Source organism: Panthera pardus, unplaced genomic scaffold, assembly GCF_024362965.1.
Source record: "Panthera pardus isolate Hobbes unplaced genomic scaffold, ASM2436296v1 HiC_scaffold_12, whole genome shotgun sequence".
Lineage (NCBI taxonomy): Eukaryota > Metazoa > Chordata > Mammalia > Carnivora > Felidae > Panthera > Panthera pardus.
The window spans coordinates 71460238-71482904 of NW_026526677.1; the positions used below are offsets into that span (position 1 = coordinate 71460238).

The 22667-nt window shown below is 35.8% G+C and overlaps 1 protein-coding gene across 4 annotated transcripts in view; it reads right to left on the bottom strand.

Annotated features, from left to right (window-relative positions):
• The window catches only part of GRM5 (glutamate metabotropic receptor 5), a 528255-nt gene that overhangs the window by 496419 nt on the left and 9169 nt on the right, over window positions 1-22667 (bottom strand). For all 4 annotated transcript variants that reach the window (XM_053900181.1, XM_053900183.1, XM_053900180.1 and 1 more), the window contains exon 2: window positions 14815-15676. In XM_053900181.1, the coding sequence (XP_053756156.1) occupies window positions 14815-15475 (661 nt within the window). In that variant the 5' untranslated portion in view covers window positions 15476-15676. The remainder of the gene's footprint in view (window positions 1-14814; window positions 15677-22667) is intronic.

Sequence of the window (22667 nt, forward strand, 5' to 3'; positions counted from 1 at the left end):
GTTTTGATGTGTATTTCAGATCTGACACTTTATCAACATCTGTTACCTATGGACATGCACATGATGTGGAGGAGCTCACCTTCCCTTCCCCGCCCCCAACTATATCTGGCAGTCAAAATCTCACTGTTTTACTGTGGTGAAGACATCACTAATGAAGTCTTTGATTAGGATCTGATTTTCATACTATTGTACTCAGTACTTTATAAAAGCCTAGCCCAAGCATATAGATCTTGGCACACAGTGAGTACTCATTTAATATTTAATTAATTAACACATCAGGCAGCTTTAAATTTATAAAGTGCATTAACTGATTATTCAAATGACCATTCTAACAAAAGATTAGTACAGGGGGTGCAGATATAACCAGCTACCATCTTAAAAATGAGGATCTGTGTATTCTGAAAGGTTAAGTGAACTGCCCAAGGTCATCCCAAAGTGGGAAATCGAACATAGTCTCCAAAGCGATTCCATGATGAATGCTCTCTCCACTGATCTCAAAACCAAATTCTTCAGCACTCTAACTGGATAAGAGGTAGTTTTCCATACTCAAGTTCAATCACTTCAGTAGGAGTTTTGCCTCTTTTTCAGGAATGGTTAAGACCTATTTCAGTTGCCTTTTGATTAGAAATTGTGTACAATTCTGAAAGTCTAATCATAGCCACCTTCGTATACTGTATATTAAAATTTTGAGAGCCTACCTTTATTCATCACATTTGTCAATGATATTCTTTCTTCCTATGGATGGCACAAGTGTTAAACTCTCTTAAACCTCTTTAAACCTTAAAGTCATATGCAATATGGTTTGCTATCTACTGACAGAGTGAAGGTAAAAGCAAAGGCATGTAAAAAGCCTTAAGGCTAGCAGAGAAATTCCTGCCAAACAAACCCAAAGTACTATTCTCTACAGTCACAAAATTCACTGCCTCCTTCAAGGATGGTGCTATTTACATAAGTGAAACCAGTTCAGTAAAACAATTCTGATTACTCAAAAGAATTTGAAAAGTATGATAAAGTTTAAGATTCAGAACTAAGACTCAGGAAGAGACAGAAGGTTGAGAATTTCAAGAAAGAAGCAAAGAAACATCAAAATCAGAGTTTAGGTTTGAGTTTATGAATAATTTCACTCAAGAATGTAAATTTGTATCAGGAAAAATACAGTATGATTAAAAGGAATAAAAAAGTGCGTGTTTTCCCAGAGTCCTATATTATGAGATAATTACCAGAGATCTAAATTCATAAAAAGAAATGACCTCAATTTTGTTAAACAAGCCAGAGAATGTCTTAATTACTAGTGATTATGCATTTTATAGTTTATTGTTTGAGGTTGTCTGCAATATATGTTAGTGAAGGAGATTAAAATCTTACTATTTTATATAAAAATATTAATGGTACATAACTTAGACTATCTTGAATAGAATAATACTTATGACTTCATCCTAGATCAAGGGACACGGAATTGTATAAACAAAAGGATACAACGAGGTGACCTATGATTCTCTACATGGTTTCCTTCAATCTCAGAATATTAAGTATTAGGCAAATATAAGAACCACACAGTACTAAACAAAATAACCACAAATAACAACACATTACTTTCCTTTTTTTTTTTTTTTTTTTTTACTTCTGGCAGAAGATCTCCATCCCTATTCACCTTAATCGTGTAATATTCTGCTTCTAGGATTACTTATCTCACTGGTATTAGTGATGACAGTAAATAGAAACTCTTATAAAAACATTTTTAAACTTGCCATAATTTTCCAAATTATACTTAAAAAGACTTCCTTCCTTCAATCTAGTTTCTTTATATGCTCATCCCTTGCCACATAAGTATCATTTTATAAATTTCTGCTTACATATAACCATATTCTTTCTCTGAGGGTAAATTTTACATTAATATGAGGTCAGAACAGTGTACATCTAAGAAAAGTTATGTGCTGGCAAGTACTTCATCATGTATTTTTCCACAGTGTGCACCACAATGTCTAACACAATATATTCCCATAATACTAATTTATTAATGATTAGGTTAGTTCATTTACCATGGCATCACATAGATCTTGAGCTCCATTAGGTGAGCTTTTATACAGTATATACTTGCATTGAAATATATTGCACTTTGTCCAGAATGTATATTTTGTGCAAAATTTTTTCTCAAATAATCAAAAATGTTGCTGCCAGTTTTTAATTATTTTTATAACTTTAAGCAACGTGACAAATTAAAGTACCACCAACTCCCAAATAACTTGTATTTTTTTTTTGCATTTTATTAGTTATGTGAGGATTTATTATCAATAAAAATACATATAAATCCATATAATTAATATTGCCAGCTTGATTCTTCAGTATATATATATTTTTAATAAAGCCTAGAGTTTAACATTAAGTGTAATGAAAATTAATGGTTGTTTATAAAGTTTTATTTCCTCAGAACAAAAAAATGAGAACTAATTATACTCATGTGATAAGGGATGAGTGGACTGATTTAGGGATTGAAAATAACCAAATTAAGTTTGATAATGAATAACACAGCCAGATAGCTAACTTTTTCAGCATCTTGATATATTTTTTCTCTCTTTTATCAATTTACTTCAAAAAACACATATTAATTACCAGTTTCATTTGTAATTCAATTTTTTCAAATTCCCTGAAATTGAAAGTAAACTAACATGAAACTTTAATATGTCTTACATGACTTTTATATTTCTCCAGCTTCTCTAAAGGATAAAAATTCACCATATAGCAATGCAATAATACCTATTTCTGAAAGGATAATGCCTCTCTACTCTTATTAGGGAAACTCAAGGCTTGAAATCCCAACCCTAATCTGGTGAAAAGTACATATATGACTGGAAGAAAAGGTTACATAATCAAAGAAATATCAAGGAGGTTTGTGAAGAAACTGGCAAATATAAAATATGTCCCTTTTTAGATTCATTAAGAAAAATGAAGGAAGACATATCCTTTTTATTCTCTGTTCTATTTTCATTGTAGCTATGGGTAGGACTGACATTCAGATAGCATTACTAATAATATGCTAATAAAAGCACCAAACTTTATATCTGGTATCAATTCATAGATTATGAAAAACTGATTATTTCTGATAACAGTAACAGTATAGGCTAGATAAATAATAGTTACTATTATTGCCATTCATATTATTTGTGCTACAATGATCTACAAAAGAGAATTAGTTTAGTTTTCAAACTAACTATTAATTGTTTTATTTCCTAAAGCCCATATTATTTCCCCTTGGTTTTATACTCAGGCCTATGCATGCCTCGGTGTGCAACAATATAGTTTTCATTAGCAAAGTCACAGTTACTGACTAGTTAAGGAGCAAGAGCCTGTCTGACTTGAAATTTACAAAGAAATCATGTATCCATTGTGCCTTTTTTTTAACTACAAAAGATGTTCATGCTTACTATAAAAGTAAGCATGATTCGGAAGTACTTAAGGTACTGCACTGACTTTCCATCTTCAACCTCCTCTGTTCCCATACCTCCAACCCCTACACACACACACATGCACGCGCGTGCGCACACGCACACACACACACACACACACACACACACACACACACTGAAGATAACCATCTTAATAGTCTAGCTCTTGGATTTCCAGACTGCTCATTTTATTACACCATAACATCTCTCAGCAATTAGAGGTGAGATTGTGGGACATAGTAATAATTGTGCCACAGAGCTAAGCACGCTATCTTGTATTATATGATTGCAAACCCAACTTCCAAAAGGAAAATTGGTAAAAGTCTAACTCACTGCATTTACTGGTCACTTTCCTAATTTTCCACCTCATTCACTAATCAATTTAAGTAAGTAAAGCCAAAGTGAAACATTTAGTTATGGATCTTGTCTTCATTTCCAAATAAGGCAAGGCAATTTCTTGGCAAACTAATTTAGAAGACATTTATTGAGCACTTGCTGTGTGCTAAGGTTGACACTAAATGCCTTATATTTATTTTTTCACGAGTATTATGTGAAAGTAACTATCTCAATTTGATAATGAGAAAACTAAATTAAATGACTTAGTCCAAAGTGCCTCCACATGCAAGAACACTTATTAATCAGGATTTACACTCAAATCTGTCTGTGTTCATACTACTTAAATAAAATGGCTGCAAAGTATCAGGAAACTGATTCCTGAGATGTCTTTGCAACAAACTTTGTGAATTTAAGGTCATGACCCCAATGTTGTTTACCCATTTTGTGAAACTACTTTTACTTCTAAAAATGCTCTGTCCTATCTTATCTCACTTTTTCTTACTAATGGTATTTGGCTTCATCTTCATATTCTCAAAAGACCTCAAATGTAGACTGAACTACATAGCATGTGATTGTACATGTAATCATTAGAAAACTCAGGAAAAAAAACTGAAATAAAGCTATCACTTTATATGTTTAAACTTGTGCCTTATTACACACCATATTATATGTACCATGTATATGTATACGTGTACATGTACATATATGTATACATGTACATATATATGTACCATGATCTATTTTATGTAACAAAGAACCATCTTAGGAATATTGCTGCGTTGTATTTTCTGTGTGTGTGTGTGTGTGTGTGTGTGTGTGTGTGTGTGTGTGTGTGTTGGGGGGTAGATGTATGAATTTGTTACATGTACACTTTTAGTACCAAAACTGTAATGTCATTTGTATTTATTTTTTAATGTGCTATATTGGGATATTAAAACAATAAAATGTTCCCAGGCTTGTCCTGATCTGTGATAAAAACTCAGACTAGGAAATTGTCCCTAACTTCCTGGGCAGGTGTCCTCACCATTATCCTATGTTGATGGTTATGCCATGTATCAACAGCATATTAATTATTTATATTTTCTCAAAGTCTTTGCCATTTCCCACTATGGGTGCCTTAGATTATTGCTTATTTTTTAATAATAAGACTTAAAACCCATGCACCAGGGAGACAAACCAAATGATACTGTCACAAAAGAATAAACCTGAGTATGTATATTACATTTCTCTAGCAAAAAGTGTACTAACGATGTTAAAAGAAAAGTAGAATAAATTGCTTTCACGGTTTTTTTAGCTGTAAGACATAGTATGAAATACATTTCAAATGGTAGCCCACAGGACACATATGGTTACATACAACTAAAATAAAAATGTACAAAGCAATACCTACCCTTGCTCTCATGTAATACTCTGATGTTTATATTCTACTCTATCCTATTTTATTCACCTTTACATTAACTGCTTGTCTCAAGCCACCAAACAGGTTTTACAATGGGTTATGATGTACATTTTGAAAAAAAAACCTAAACACTGACTAGGCAATCTCTCTCTTTTGAAAGTCTCCATGATACATAAAATGCATCATTGGGGCATAATCACTCATTTCAAAGTCCCCTGAAATGAACAAAGCTGACGATCACACCTCTTGCCAAAAAATCTCAACTCAACATTTGGTTAAGTTGAGAAGTCTTTCTGGAATATATGCAAATGTGCCAAAATGAGATTTCATAACTCCTAGTTCTGATGAATTCCAAAGAGGTCTTTCATACATAAGGCTACATCATTTAACAATATGTTCTCCTGTTCTTAAAAAATGTGTACCATCCTGCTTCCTCCTATAATTGGCATCTGAAGGACAGAGTGTGGCGTCTGCAATGGAAATGTGAATAAAAACAACCAGATACAGTCTGTACTTATCATCAGACTCACAGAAAGTTCTTCTGTGAGGTCAACTTGTTGCCACAAGCATCCTCCTTAATTTATTTTCTTTTTACTATAATTAATTACTTCCATGGGAACAAAGAAAGGTGTTACTTTCAAAGCTGAATAAAAAGACACAAGAAACACGCTCAAAGATTTTCTCGGTGGGAAAACAAAGAGTTGTCTTGTTTCCTACGGAGGGAAAAAGAGTCAATAAGTGTGCATTCCACTCTTCCTTTAGTCACAACTACCCCAATATAAAGGGAGGAAGTGTGGGTTCACTTAAAAAGAATTGTCCTTGGCTCCAAATCCTTGCTTTGCCACCAACTAGCTGCAGTATTAGGGGGAAATTACTTCTTTCCATACCTATTCTCTAATCTATGAAATGATGACTTTTTAGAATGTGTTGTGAAATAAGTGAACAAATTAATGAAATATCACAGTATATGTAGTCATGTTTTCAATCACAGAATAGAATCTCAATTAAATGGCATTTGATTGTCAATATTGGGAGTTATCAAAAAGGACAAATAGTCCAACTCCTTCCTTCCCTGAAATAAGGTTTCAGTTCATTTTCCACAGCCCCTCCAAGTGATTATCCATTCCAGGCTGTGCATAGAATTTACAGAAAACTAACCCACAATTTCTTCAGTGAACAGTTGTGTCAATGAATAAACATAATCTTTTTTTTAAATTGAACTGTAATTTGTTACCCTGGTATTTCAGTAATTAGCTCCCTTGTTATGCTCCTGGCCACATAGAGTGAGTACAGTTCCTTTCCACCTGAATTTTCCAAATACTAAAGGTAGCAGTCATGTCCCTGCCATGTCTTATCTTGTGTGTGCTAAATTTGTTCTCTGAAGGCATGGTTTCTTTTTTTTTTTTTAATTTTTTTTATATTTATTTATTTTTGAGAGACAGAGTGAGACAAAGTGAGACTGGGGGAGGGGCAGAGAGACGTGGAGACACAGGATTGGAAACAGGCTCCAGGTTCTGAGCTGTCAGCACAGAGCCTGACGCGGGGCTCGAACCCACAGACTGTGAGATCATGACCTGAGCCGAAGTCAGATGCTCAACTGACTGAGCCACCCAGGCGCCCCTGAAGGCATGGTTTCAAGTCTAACAACCATTTTGACCATTCTCTTTTAAACCGATCATGCCCTAGCTGCATTTATTTTAAATGTGATGCCCAACATTTAACCCGTCCCAGGTGTAGCCTGTGGAAGCAAAAAAGCAAGTCACAGAAAATCAGTCTTGGAAGGTACCTCCAAGAACATACTTTCTAGCCATTCTTCCTAGGACAAATAAAAGAAGGAGCTGAAGTGATTTTCTCAGAGTCACATAGTAAAAACTCTTAGCTCTGATGTCAGTGACACTTCTTTTAGGAAAACTTGTCCTTTTAATTTTATTTTTCCCCACCTCCAAAATAGCATGAATGTAATCTTTAGCTCTCATGTATTCATTTTCAAATTAAGGAAATAATGATGTTATTACCCTTGACCAGATTCACTGAACCTACAAAGTATAACAACTACAAGTAAGAGATGAGGAAAATATGATAAATGAGACAGGCAGAAAGAAAACAGAGAAAAGGAGGAAAGGGAAAAGATCCTCTGTTTAGACTTTTCTGAAGTCCTATCCTTGTTTTTTTCTTAAGTACTTACTTCATGTGTACTGGGTAGAGTTTGCTGTGCAGAAGTTGTGTTAATTGGAATAGAAGCACCTCATACCATGTCCTCCCATTCCACAGTTTTCCTCACTCAGTAGCAACCTTTGTTACTCAGAGTCAACTTTATAAATCTAGAAGCTAATAAGGTTCTAATGATTAAGGAATGGTGTCATGTGACTATCTCTAATAAATAGAATGAACATTCTGAATATTCAAACTCTAAAGCTCAGAAAATAATGTTATCTCTTTAGGGTCTGGAATAAGGAAGGTAAAGAAAAAACACACAATGTGTGCAGCTCACATCCACAAAATAGAGAAATGCTAAATATACCTAACAGGCATACACACTAAGAGATGATCTTCCTTGAGGTGCCTGGGTAGCTCAGTTGGTTGAGCGTCTGACTTGATTTTAGCTCAGGTCATGATCCCAGGGTCATGGGATTAAGCCCTGCATCAGGCTCTACATTGAGCATGAAGCCTGCTTAGGATTCCCTCTCTCTCTCCCTCTGCCCCTCTCCCATCAGGTGCATGCTCTTTCCCTCTCTGAGAGAGAGAGAGAGAGAGAGAGAGAGAGAGAGAGAGAGAGAGAGAGACACAGATGATGATGATGATCTTCCTTAAAGAAAGCATCTGATTAGTTGGAACTGCGTATCCCCCCAGATATTTGTGTCTGTGTGTGTTGGGGGATCGGTGCAGTGATAACCTCTGAAAATAAAGTTCCTTCTAACTTAATCATCCTGGGCATGGAGTATTTGGGAGGGAAATTCTGGTATTTTCATCAGTGAATGGACAGTAATAGTGCCTGAGAAGGTGGAAACAGGGATACTATCTCTGTCATGAGGCTTTTATAGGTGAGTCAGAGTCAAACCTGGTCTAAAGTCCAATTTTTCAGATCTAATCTATAAATAGGGAAGATCTTGTCCAAGCCACAGCCAAATATGTCAATGGATTCTATTTTTCCCCTGAGCAAGGCAATAATAACTCCCTCAGAGGCTAGCCACTAATAGTCCATATGCTATTCTATCTGGAACGGAAGGTGAGAAGCATTTCCCAGGGCCACCTGTATTTCTTTCATTACTAACAATGAAGTTTCTGACAGTGATGTATGAATATGAAAAATTACTTATTTACTATTAAAGTTGCCACTGTATTTTCCAGATTAGTGTTCTGTGATCTAATTTAATGAAGAACCCAGCTAGAAGTCTCTGCATCTTCTGTTTTTTTATGTATTATTGTATCAGGGTAACCAATATAATTACCCAAACATTTCATAATCACAAAGATTTATGGGGGTCTAATTTTTCCAGATTTTTTGTGAAGCAAAGGAAAATATTTCAAAGTGACTCAGGCAAAGAAGCACTTCCTGTAATTCACCGTTCAAGAGCAAAGAGATCATGCCATTTCTCAAAGCTAACTTTTACATTAATAAATTCATTTGTAGTACCTACTATGACTTCAGATAGGCATTAAAACTTACAGCAGATTGAGGGGCACCTGGGTGGCTTAGTCGGTTAAGCATCCGACTTCAGCTCAGGTCATGATCTCACAGTTTGTGAGTTTGAGCCCCGCACTGGGCTCTCTGCTGACAGCTCAGAGCCTGGAGCCTGCTTCAGATTCTTTGCCTCTCTCTCTCTCTCTACCCCTCCCACTCCCGTGCTCATGCTCTGTCTCTGTCTCTCTCAAAAGTAAATAAACATAAAAAAAAAAAAAAATTAAAAACATAGCAGACTGGCATCATTCAGAAGAAGAAAAAGGGAATACAGCAATAAAATGGAATAGTAATACAATGGAAATTAAAAAAATAAAAAGAAAGAACTTGAGTAATTATTGCTAACAATGATGTGGAAACTGAATTCTGGTCAGTAATACTGAGTTCCAAAACCCAACTCTGTAACTAATTATGTACCAGTAAGGCCAAATTACCTGTCCTTATTGTCTGTTTTCCCCACAGTAACAGAGGTATTAAATTACTTGCTCACCTAAGACACCTCCAATGTTAACATTTTACAAAGCTAAACAATAGTTAGTGTCTGAATTACTATCATGATCATCTCAAAAATCCATCTCAACTCCCAACATTATTCAACCCCTGGAGAAACAAAATGAAACCCCTTTTAAAAATACCAATAAGGCCCGTAATGACATTTCTTGTCTTTTCATACTAAATTGTTGTCTTGATACAATCCCAATTAGTAGAAATAATGTAACAGGAAAATGTAGTCCCATTTTTTAAAAGTTAAACTAAGCATATATAATATGAATCACTTTGAAAATCTTTCAACTAAAGCTTGAGTGTTTTCACATGTTAAAATAATTGATGGAAAACCATATCACAACTTAAAAGTGGTACAACATTGCAATACGTAGGTTAACCTGAAAGACAATGCTCTTAATGATGTCATTTTACCAGTACAACTTATTCGTACATTTTTCCCCAAGAGCATCACTGACATGCTTTTTGGCTAGAACAAATTAGCATTCCTATATCATTAGATAGAAATAATAAATTCAGGAACCAGTGCAAACAAAAAAGGAGCAGAGTGTGAATAGCGTTTTACAATTAATCAAGGGAGGCATCTTGGCACCTCATTTTTAAAAAGAAGCAAAACTGTGAAAAATTATAAGTGCCTGCTATTTTTCTACATGCTATCTATTCATAAATAGTGAGGTACTATTCTAACACAAATTCATCCATTCAGCAAATAGTCTGTGAATACCTATTATATGCTAGGAACTCTGATAGGCCCGTTGGATGTATAGTGGAATTTAAAGTCGGCAAAAACTGTGAAGTATAAAAATCCTATAAGGCATCCATAAAGTACAATATACATGACTTTGTACATAAAATTCAATCTGTAATTGCTTTTCTCAATGAAATTGGGCTAGATCCAGGGAAAGCATGTAATAATGGAATGTATGTAAGTGTCTGATGATTTAAAGCATCAAGGCTTTAAGGGAATTATCAAGTCTTTAGCTACAGGAATATGAATGAAAGACTAAATTTTCCTTCTGGCCCACAGCATTTATTTCACATTTGTAGAACAATACATTGTTTTCACATTTAAATATAAAGAATATTCATTCATGTTAATGCATTTATTTTGTTTTGATTTTGAAGTGTAAACATTGTAGTAGTATCCAATTGGGAAGTGGGGCAGTTAAAGTCATGGTGATGAGTTTACTTATACTGTCTTGAAGGTATTCATTATTGCTCATAAATTTACAGTTAGCTGAGTAATGTTTATGGTTTCATCTGGGCTGTATGTGTGACTGCAGTTAACTGTGGGTCAGAAAGGCAACTGTGTTGATCTTCATTGAGTGCTCTCACATAGTTGAGGTTAAGTGGTCTAAGATGGCCTTATCTGGAAAACCTGGGTGCTCTCATCCTTCACATGGTGATGATAGTGTTCTAAGACAGAGTAGAAAGGAAGTCCTCACTTCCACCACATCCTATTAAGCAAAGGAATCACATGGCGGGTGCTACACAGGAGTAGAAGGGAACTATCAAATTACAAAGCAAAGGAAGTCATCAAAGCAGCCAGTCTGTCACTCCTCCAAATAGGCAAGCACCATTGATCCTGTGCCATAATGGGCACATATACCAAGGTTTGTAAGAGTGCTGAAGCAAAGGACCCCTTAAATTTTCTTAGAGCAGAGAGTGTGCTGACTGGATTGACACCTTTGAAAGAAGTTAACATTTTTCCTTCAGAGTCATTGCATGTTCCTTTCCTACACACAGTTGAAGAGCTAGTGTGGTCTGCCTTAATTATTTTTTCTTGTTTTACTTTCATACTATTGACCTGTTGGCCTAGAAGGCCTAGGCACAATGCCTGCATGGTACAACAAGCCACAGTAAACACTCAGTTCTGTAGCCAGAGAAAAACCATAAATCAAGAAAATGGCAAGTGTAAGTGATTAACATTGAAGCTAAAACCCAAATCTCCCTGTGCTCTCTTCTGGAATTCTGTGACAGCAACACTTTCTTGAAGGAACATCTTGTGATCACTGCCAAGAGGACTGAGTGACACAGTACTACCATGCTTAAGTATAAAGTAAATGAGCAATTTGGGGATGGGGGATAGGGGATTTAAATGGGACAGCATCCTTTCATAGACTTCAATGCCTCATGTGAAAGCATTTGGAAAATTCAACAGTCTGGGGTGCCTGGGTGGCTTAGTTGGTTAAGTGGCCAACTTCGGCTTAGGTCATGTTCTCACCGTTCACAAGTTTGAGCCCCATGTCAGGCTCTGTGCTGACAGTTCAGAGCCTGGAACCTGCTTTGGATTCTGTGTTTCCCTCTCTCTCTGCCCCTACCCTGCTTGCACTCTGTGTCTCTCTCTCAAAAATAAATAAATATTTTTTAAAAAGAAAGAAAGTTCAATACTCTTCAAGGAAGAGTAATATCAGTTGGTCAAAGGAGGATAGGAATAGTTTTGAGATACTGGGGCTGAGCAATTTGGGTCTAAAGAGAGTTATCCCAATCCAGCGACAAAAAGAGGCTAAAGGAAGAACTAGTATTACCGTTTCATGGTAAATCCCACATTTTCTGAAAGGCTTTCTGAAAGGCCAGGCCCCAGAAAACCAGGAATCATCTTGGGGAGTTTCCACAGTACCCAACAGAGGTGTATCTCACTACACAAGCACTTTTCTGATCCTGGATATGATTTTTTGCCTCATGAAACTTCCTACCACACCACTCTTATACTCACAAATTTTAAGAGATAATCCTACATAACCTCATTATACACAAAGTTGCTTGGGATCAAAACAATATAAATACTTTCTGACTAAACCACATAAATAAATAAGCCAAAATATTTCTTCCAGTCTTTGTTCAGTATCAAAGTTTGTTCTCTCCTGAATTCTTGTGGTATCCAAATACTTTGCCAGTGTTTTGCAATAACATTTCTACTGACCTATTTTTGGCAAAAATAATTAAATTTGCCTGAATTTGGCAATGGAATGTTTAATGGCTTATTTTTTGTCCACAAATAGAATGTTTTCTTTTAATTTTTATGTCACAATAGGTAGTTTATGCTTATAGTACACAGCTTCAAATGTTTGCATGCACAAGTTATACATTCTACCTGATCCCCTAACTCTTCAATTTCCTCCTCAAAAGGAGCAACTGTTACCAGTTTTGTTCTTCTCTGAGAGCAGTTCTTTGAAAATCAAATGGTTTATACAAACTCCATTTTACACAAATAACATGCCACTACACAAAACTGCCCCTTGCCTTTTTCACCTAAAATGATTTTGGAGTTCATTATTATTATTTCATTACCTATAGACTCCCTCATTCAATTTAATAGCTAAGTAATAATACTTAGATGGATGAATCATAATTTATTTTATTAGCTCACTATCAGCGTACATTTGGGTTAAAAAAAGTTGAAAGCTTAAATTAGTAACAGCCAATGGTTATGATCATTAATTTCTCTTAGAACACAATCTTGAATTGGCATGTCCTACATAGAGACCAAGGTTTATTCTTCTGAAGCTGGAGGGAAGCCCCTAATGAAATTTATGACTTCAGGCAAACCAAAACATAACTTTATCCTTGGCGTTTTGTAAATATTTTTTTTACTTTCTCACCTTCTCATATTTCCTCATGCCCTTTTCCAGAAATCCAACCCTTCTTAATTTTCACCAATTATCAGTACTCTTCCTGTTAAAACCCAACTGTCAAATTCCTTCTTGAAGATTTCCACCATGGCCCTTATCACCACAGAGAGGAACTTGATTTTTTTTCTGTTTATTTTAGAGACATATTTGTAACTTCTTCTTATCTGAATTATGGTTCTATAAGTATTAATGCATGCCTCATGTCCTTTGCCAGATTGCATACCCATTGAGGGTAGTGATATATAAAATATAGGGCTGTCCTTTACAGGACTATCAGAAGTCCTTACATGTATTTGTGCTTAATAAATACGTGTTGTATAAATATATCCTCAGGTGTTATTCCATTGGAATAACAATTATAGGACCATAAACTACAAGTAACTATGAGTCCTACTCTTAAAATTACTATTAGATATATGTTGGATGGATCATTTAAACTCTTAAAGCATTTGTATTTTAAAATGGGAATAAAATATCAAGATCATCTGTATCACTGGCTTGTTGTGAGAATAAAATGAAATAGTTTTATGTTGAAAAATCTCAGCATTAGGAGAAACTCCAAGGTGTCCTCGTCCAATCACCTATCCATTGCTCAAAATCTCCATATATCAATATCTCGATAAATAAACAATAAATTTACACGTAAAAATTTCCAGAGGCATAAAAATATCTCAGTCCAGTATAGAAGCCCATTTTATGTTTGTGTAGCTCTGGCTACTGCTACTGAGTGGGCACACAGTGAAATCTGTATTATGCTACTTCATAATGAATAGTTTGCTACATCTGATTGGTGATTGGTTGCCAACCTCTGAAGCAGGCTCACTCTGGTCATTTAATAAACTGTTCAGTAACTCAATCCACATTTTACAGGATTGGATTCTCTGGACCACACTGATAATGTTGTTGCAAGATTCTTCAATCTTAACTAATCCTCATGATGATTCAATGAACTATAAAAAGTATCCTGTACCTTCTTGCTTTAGTATATGCAATAAGTTGTGCTAGAGTGTTGTGTAACTAGTGAGTTTCACATTGGGTCACTTAACTTCTGTAGTCAAACCAAACCTATCCCAAACAGCCTTGGTCATTAACTAACAAGTAATGTATGTGAAAACATTTTCAAAGTACCATAACCAATAAAAAGGGCTAATGTTATTATTATTATAGAACCTCAGTCATATTTTGCTTTTTCATTTTGCTTTGAGCATAAGAAGCAACAAATTTCAAAGGAAAAGTGATTTTGAATTGTTAAAACTTATACTTTAAGAGTATATTCTACACAAGGATAAAATTAATTCATACATATCATCATTCCAGAGTTAACTATACTCTCTATTGAAAAAATAGTGGTAAGACTAAATTGTTTGGTAATTTTCTGTCACAGTATACCAGAATATGAAATACTATATTTCAAAGCAGACTGTACCTGGCTGCATTGAGCTCCTACCTGAATTTATGTGTACCTCTCCTTATCAAACACAATAAGCAGTTGGAACAACTTGAAATGTGAAAATTATGAGGTGTTCAATGAAGATCTAGAAAACTCAAAAATCTCTAGCATCATTATAGCAGAAGTATAGATAACGAATACATAATCCAAAAAAGTTTTCCATTTCACCAAATCGTGCCACATAAACACTCATATTTGCTTAAATCTATGCTTCTGTAGGCATCTGTCACTCATCCCCTTCTTATATTACTGCTATAACTGGGCAACTAAAAAGATCCCAAATAATCAGGAATATTTTAGTCTTCCAAAACCTGAATTTTTAACTGAGATCTGTAATAAAACATACATCAATGAATGTAAAGGATGCTTACCTTCTGTGTGCACAGCTGACACATAGGTCCAATTGTACCTCTTCACTATGTCCACCATGGCCCGTGCCTGCTGGGCATCTGAAGGAACAACCCTCATGAAGTACTTGAACAGAGTCTTGTCGCTCAGATCCATGCTTGTTGCCGAGTAAGCAATCTGAGGTATGTTGAAAAGCTGGAGCAAGTTCTGGACCTGAATGGCCACAGAACTGGAGCCAGGCCCAATGACCCCTACAATGGGCTTCTTGGAACGGAAGGAAGAGGAAGACCCATCCACACAGCGCACCAAACCTTCTTCTTCTTCTGAAGAAATGAGGGAGTCCCTGATGAACTCAATGCTCTGCTCTAGGGCCACAGCCGAATGCCAGCAGGAATCCCTTATCTCACAGCCCAGTGTGATGTTGGGCAAGAGTGTGGGGTCTGAGTTGATCCTTTCCAGAGTGTGCAGCATGGCCTCCACTCTCTGAATGCCATACTGTTCACGAACTGCCCCACACTTCCTCTCATGAACTTTGTCCACCGTGGGCTGATGGTGAACAGAAAAGAGAGCTCCAATAATGATGTCACCTGGCATGTGAGCCACCACCCTCCTTTCACTGGACTGTGCACTCCCACGGACATCTTCTTTCAAAAGTAGAACTGACAGGATCAACAGAAGGACCATTTTAGGAAAAGAGTTCAAGCTAATAAAGACAGCATGGTGGGGAAAATTTAGGAGACTTCTGATAGATAGAATCAAACAATGTCCTATGTTGGGTGGCAAACCAAGGAATTAGCCAGTAATTTAGATGTGCTCTCTAAAGGACCACCATGTCCCCACGTACCATTTAGTTAGATGCATCCATGTGATCATGATCTTCAAAACCTGGAAAAAAAATAGCATGTGCATTTAACAATGTAAGTGCAGCTACTTTGAGAAGCTCTAATGGTCTATACTAGTAGACTTTGATGATATAGATTAAGATTATAATCTTTTTGAAAAAAGAATCTAAAAATATTTCAGACTCTCCTTTGTCTATATCTGTTGTAATTTTGTGGTTGGATGAAGCAATCTGATAGAGATTTCACTACACTTATATTATTTCACTTCACTTATATTAATACTACTTCACTTATATTAATGTTTGTTTCATTTGTTCTTCTGGAGTACACGAAAACAAATCTTATGCATGGCAGGCCAAACTATATTCTTATGTGAAGATGAGAGAAAGCATCCTAAAAGCAAAACTATGCCACGAGCAGAAAACTTCAGGGAGTATGCACTCCAAAATTATAAACATTAGTTATCTCTGGGTGATTGTATTTTTTGTTTAAAAAAAACTAATTTTGGGCAGTAAGCATGTATTAACTATGAAATTGCAAAAATAAAGTTACTTTAAAGAAAAGCTACATAGTCCCTCTTCAAATGCAGTGTAAGGCAAGTTGAACAATCTCCCCAATAAATAAGTACTGTGTCTCGTTTCCATATAATATAGTACAAAGACATTATGAGGTCAGGTAGGTATTTCCACGCTAAATGAACTATAGGAAAGGAGGGAGAGACTTGGGGTATTACAGAGTAAAATGTTCCCTAAATAGGTAGAAAGACATAGGGAAATGGGTACCAGTTTGTGGAAAAAATAATATTCAGTTCAAATTCTAGTTCTGCTATTAAGAATTATTAATAAACTGTTTAACCTCTCAGTACCAGAGTTTCCTCATCTGAAAAGTCCCATCATATGTACCAGGATACCTTATGGGAATCAACATAAGATATCAACTATGCAAATGTCTTGTATATTGAATAAGACTATATATATATTCAGGACATGACCTTTTCTGTTATTAATTTTCCAAGGGCATTCTGTAGCTAGGTGGTGAGGACAGAAAATTCTCTGGCAACCTACTCAGTCCTCCAGAGTCTTCAAAGTAATTACAGAGTCCTGTAATAAAATTCACAGTAATCAGTCCTCTATCTCTGATCCAGGAAAAAAAAAAAAAATTACATATCATGAAGACCCAAAGGGTTGCAGGGATGCATGTTTGGAATTATCCTTCCAAGTAGAAACTTAGTACAGCTTTGAAAGTAGTCATCTATTTCAGTTTAAACTCCTGGGAAAAAGAGAATTTGTCCCAAGTTGCCTACAGCAAATTCTAGCATAGTTTGTAAAAGGGAACTGACAAATTAGTGATCTGGATTATTGAAAGAATAAGAGACTTATTTTGTATGTTGTCCTCTCTGCCAGCCAAGGATCTCAACTTGCTTTGAACTAATTCCCTAGGGCACCTGGGTGGCTCAGTGGGTTGAGTCTCTAACTCTCAGTTTTGGCTCAGGTTGTGATTTTGTGGTTTGTGCATTTCAGCCTTGCATCGGGCTCTGCACTGATAATGTGGAGCCTGCTTAGGATTTCTCTCTCCCCCTCTCTCGTTTCTTATGGCAAAACAGAAAGGTTCCCTTGCATAATGCTAAACATTAAAATTTTTAAAAAATCAAATAACTAGATGTTCCAGAATAACTAGGTGCTTAGCAATACTTAGGGCAAAAAATAAGTTTTGGTATAGAAGTTGGCACTGTAGACAAGGAGCACAGAATAAATACTGATATCATTTTCTCTTTTGGGAAATTATCCGAATATTCTCAAGCATTCCCTTCACTTGCTTAAACCAAAGACCTAGAGATCGATGCTTATTCTCATAAACATATGAATTCTACTGCAGACAAAAAAAATCTTAGGTAAAAGGAATTACAGTGTTTTACTAAATCCACAATGTTAAGGAACAAACCCAATAACAAAACAAGACTCATTTTTATTACATAAGAGCATCAAAGTGATATGCAAGACTAGAGGTGGGCTATCAAAATGATGAAACTAAAGTAGTCCCATGAATTTTATTTGTTAAAATTATTTTAGATAAGACCTATATATTGAGACATAACATATTTACATATATACATATATACATATATATGTAAATATATAACACTGAAACAGTCCTTCCTATTATTTAGCTCCCTATAAGTTAAATTAATGATTTAACTCATTCAAGATATATCTACTATTGAGTGGGAAAAACTAATGTAACAAAGAAGCACAATGATGTACATTGATAATTGCCATCATTATCTTTCATTGAACACCCATCATACACCAGACACTTGTTCATTAACTCATTTAACAAATATTTATGTCTCATGCCTATGCTATGATTCTGTCCTGGAAATTAAATACGCAAGAGAGAACAGGTTGTACATGATTCCTATACTCATGGGGCTTCAGATCAGTACTCTAAAAGGTGACTTTAGCTGGAGCCTGGTAAATGCAAAGAACAACAAAATAAAGAATGAAAAGAAGTCATTCATGTGAAAAGTGTGGCTAGAGCATAAAGAATGGGAGCAATAGTGGTACAAGATGAGGCTGCAAACATAAGAAAGGGCCAGACCATGTAGGATCCTGTAGGCTCTTACAAGGAATTTGGATGTTAAGTGCAACAGAATGCATTGAGGAGACGTAAACAAATGAATGGCACAATTCAATCTTAGAAAAGGTTGTTCTAGCTACTTGCTGTTCTGGATAATGTACAGAAGAAATCTGATTAGAAGACATAAATAATCTAAGTAAGGAATTATAGTGGCTTGGCTATTACTGGGGACAGTAGATATGAAAAGAAGTGGACACAATCAGATATATTTTGCAAGCAGAAACAGCTGGACTTACTGATAGACTGGATGTGCATAACAAGGTAGAGAGAAGTTAGGTTTTGAGTCTAAAAATTAGTGTACTTTGGTACCATTAAAAGATATGGGATCTACTGGTACAGAAATGGATGGAGGCAGAGAAAAGCATAGTAATTTTCTTTTGAACACGTTAAATTTGAGATACTTTTAAAGCACCTACGTACAGGTGACAAACAGGAAAGTGGGTATGTAAGACTGGACCAAAAGGAGTGTTTGGGGTTAGACATAAAAACTGAGGGTAACCAATACATAAAATCTTTGCAATGAATATAGTCACCTGGAGAGCAAGTATAAGTAAAGAAAAGGTGCAGCTGAGAAGTAAGCCCCACAGAGACGTCAGATTGTGGGAAAGCCAGCTAAGGAAACAAAGGCAAATCAGAAAGTAAGGAGAGAAAGTAAGAACATGTGATGTAAGAAAAGCCAGAAGAGGATGTCCTGGGCACTTTATATTTACAGACATTACACAAGGCTTGCAGGTTGCAAACAATAAAATACATTCTGTCCTCCCCAAGATATTATTTTCAAAATGCACTGAGTATCTGCATGTGGCATGTGTGTGGCAAGAATCCTTGTGACAACCCTGAGACATAAGTATTATTTTGTTATCTCTATTTTACAAATGATGTGGAGGGTTTGATAAGTTGAAAATTATCTGGTCACTCATAGCATAACATATAAAGTTACTGAATCATTGTATTGTATACTTAAAACTAATGTAACATTGTGTGTCAATATACTCACATACATACATACATACATACATACATACGCTAGCCAATCACTTAGAAAGTGATGGAGCTAGAATTTATGCCTATGCCTAGTGACTCCGTCATACACTCTTTTCATTATTCCTTGCTGCCTTACTGTCCCTTCCTTCTACTTCAAAAGTCCATGAAAAACAAGAAGGGCTAGCCAAACACAGTTTGAACATCCCAGGGATATAGAATCTTATAGGAGTTTCCTTGAAAACTAGAGAGTGAAGAAAATTTCAGGAAAAGAGATAATCTAGCACTTAGAATGTCGAAATGTGTATAACTGTCTAGTACAAATGTATTTATATTGCCCTAGTATCCCCCACTAGATTATGGCCTGCTAGATTATAAAGCAATGACTGCTTTGTAATCCTCCCCAGATGTACACAATGGCTATATTTCATCAATATTAGCTATGAAGCTCAGATACCTGAAAAGTACATTTTAAAATAAAGTATGACTTGGAAATTTGACAGAATTGTGCTACAACTTAGCTTATTATAAGGTTAAACAAGCGAGCCCATGTGTTCCCAAAATATAAGAAGTTAATAGAACATAAATTCCACATAGACTAGTAGGGTATACACTAGCTCTAGCACCATCACTCATCTGTCCAGCACGTGTTTATCAGTACCTGTTCTGTACCAAGCACTCTTCCAGGTCCTGTGGTTTCAGTTATCGACAAAGTAGACATAAATCCATGTCCTCCTAAAGCCTATACTCTAAGGCGGGGTGGGGGGGGGGGGGAAGAGGGATTGTCAGGCAATAACCAAGATAAGGAGGTAAAATATTGTATGTAAACAGTAATAAGGGTTAAAAAGAAACAATACATCAGGGAAGGAAGATAGAAAGTGTTAGAGACATGGGGGAATTTTAATAATGTAGCCAAAGAAGTAGAAACTTTAAAAGTAAAATCTGGGTAAAAACCTAAAAGAAGTAAGGGAATGAGTCATGCAAATATCTAAGGAAAGAACATTCTAGATAAAGTCACAATCAAACGCAAGGCCCCTGAGGCCAACTTCTGCTTAGTACATTGAGGAACAGCAAGAAGGTGAGTATGACTGCAGCGAAGCAAAAATGGGGACAGAGGAAGCAAAGTGGGGAGATAGTATGATCATGTGGATTCTTTTTGGACTTTAGAAGTCTGGGCTTTAACATCATGCGACAATGATTTTCTGGAAGAGTTTTCAATAGAAGACAGACACACAATGACCAACAGTTCAACAAGAAGTAGGGCACAACGGCAGAACTGAGATGACAATTAGGAAATTACTGTAAAAATCCAGGTGGGACAGATGGCAGTGGCTTGTATCAAGGGGACACGGTGGTATTGGTGGAGAGAACTGGTGGGATTCTGAACATATCTTAAAGACAGAGTGGAAGGTTTGCTGTCAGATCTGACTTGGGATGTGAATGAAAGATCCGAATCAATGAAGAGATGCTTTCAGCCTGAGCAAATAAAAGATGGTGATACATTGACTGAGATAGAAACTGGAGGAGCAGATTTGCGTGGGCTTAACAGAAGATACTTTTGATAGATCAATTTTTAGATACCTTTTAGAAATCCAAGGAGAGACATTTAGTAAGCAGCTGGATATAAGAGGCTAAATTTCTGAGTGAGGTCTGCATAGAAGACATAAATAGGGGAGGCGACACTATACAGATATTATTTTTGGTAAATCGTGAAACTAAATGAAATCACCTAGGAAGTGGAAATAGAAAAGAAACTAGTTCTGAGACTGAACCCCAAGGAATTCCAGGGCTTAAATTCCGAGATAAGGAGAAACCAGCAAAGGAGACTAAAAAAATGTTGATATAATTTAAAATATTAACATACAAATATAAAATATTGAGTGTGTATGCATGCACAAAGTCTGGAAACATACACACTGACATTAATAGGATGTTTTCTGGGTGGTGGTAATATGTGTACCTTTTAATTTCTTCTTTGCCTTTATCTGTGTTTTCTAAATTTCTGCATTTACTATGAAAATATATTATTTGTGATATTAGTTTAATGTGGGACTGAGGGATCTACCTTCTAAATTTCTGCCCCAGTGTCCCTTGTGGCTTTATCTCCCTTGAATCTGCCCTTCCTCAGGGGTCTACTAGTCAAGCAAATTTGTGTCTCCTTTACACTGCTTTACCCAATGGTTTTGTTCATGCTGTTTCTGATCCCTGACGTGGTTTTGCTTTGATAGCCTTTATGGCAGAGTTTTTAAGAGCATGGGCTTAGAATCAAGTAGACTTGGGTTTGAATCCTAATATTGCCATTTATTGGATATGTGCCCTTGGTCACTTAGCCTCTCTGAGCCTAATTGGAATGATAATGGTATCACCTCAAAGAGTTTTAATGAGGATTGAATGACATAATATTTTAAAATAGTCACTTTATAAAATCTTCCCAGATCCTTCACCTTGTAGTGTTTGCTCTATTTTCTGAACTCACATGACATTTTTATCAATACTTTCTTGTGTTTATTACTAAGCTAATATTGTAGTTATTTATACATGTTTTATCTTCTAACAAACTTCAGATCCCTTAAAGGTTAAATTTGTTCCATATATAGCACCTGGTATAATCCTTGCACAAAACAGATGTTCAATAAATCCTGCCCAATGAAGAAATAATGTAAAGTGAATTGCCTACACTTGCCTTTCTGGTCAACTACCTGACTGAAGTTCCAAGATATTATCCCTTGCTCCATCCTGGAAAATTGAAAAATAGATAATAAAACTCCCTCCATCCAATGGGTCCAGGCAACAGAGGTCCTCAAAAAGAAAAGCAAGGACTGACAAAGTAACAGGTAGAAACCTTTAATGTTTCCCATGGCTTTTCAACATACTAAGGAAAATAACATCAAAGTAACAGAGAGGGCCCTGTAGATAATTCAATTTAACTGAGACCCATGAAGATTACATGATTTTTGGCAGTCCTGAGACCATACCCCAGCAAAATTCCATCTCAAAACCCGGGTTTAACCACTTTCTACAACTTGGTATCTGCTTTTCCATAATTTTCTAAGCATATACTTTTTGATCATATTTTTTAATTCAAATGGAGTGTTAGTATGAAATCTACACATTTTGCTCTCCTCTGTATAACACATTGCTAATATATTTCCATATTGGTTAATTTTGTTGATGGGAACAACAATAACAATAACTAAAATATGGAGACAGCTTACCACGTGGTAGGCACTACCATGCTTAGCGTTTCACATAAAATATCATTTAATCATCATAAAAAATTATCAGATAAACAATTTTGTGCTTTTACAAATGAGGGATCTGGGGCTCAGGTAGAATGGTTTGGTTAATATTCTAAAGCAAGCAACTATCAGAAGCAAGATTCATATTCAGAACATTGATTTCTTTTTAACAGTCAC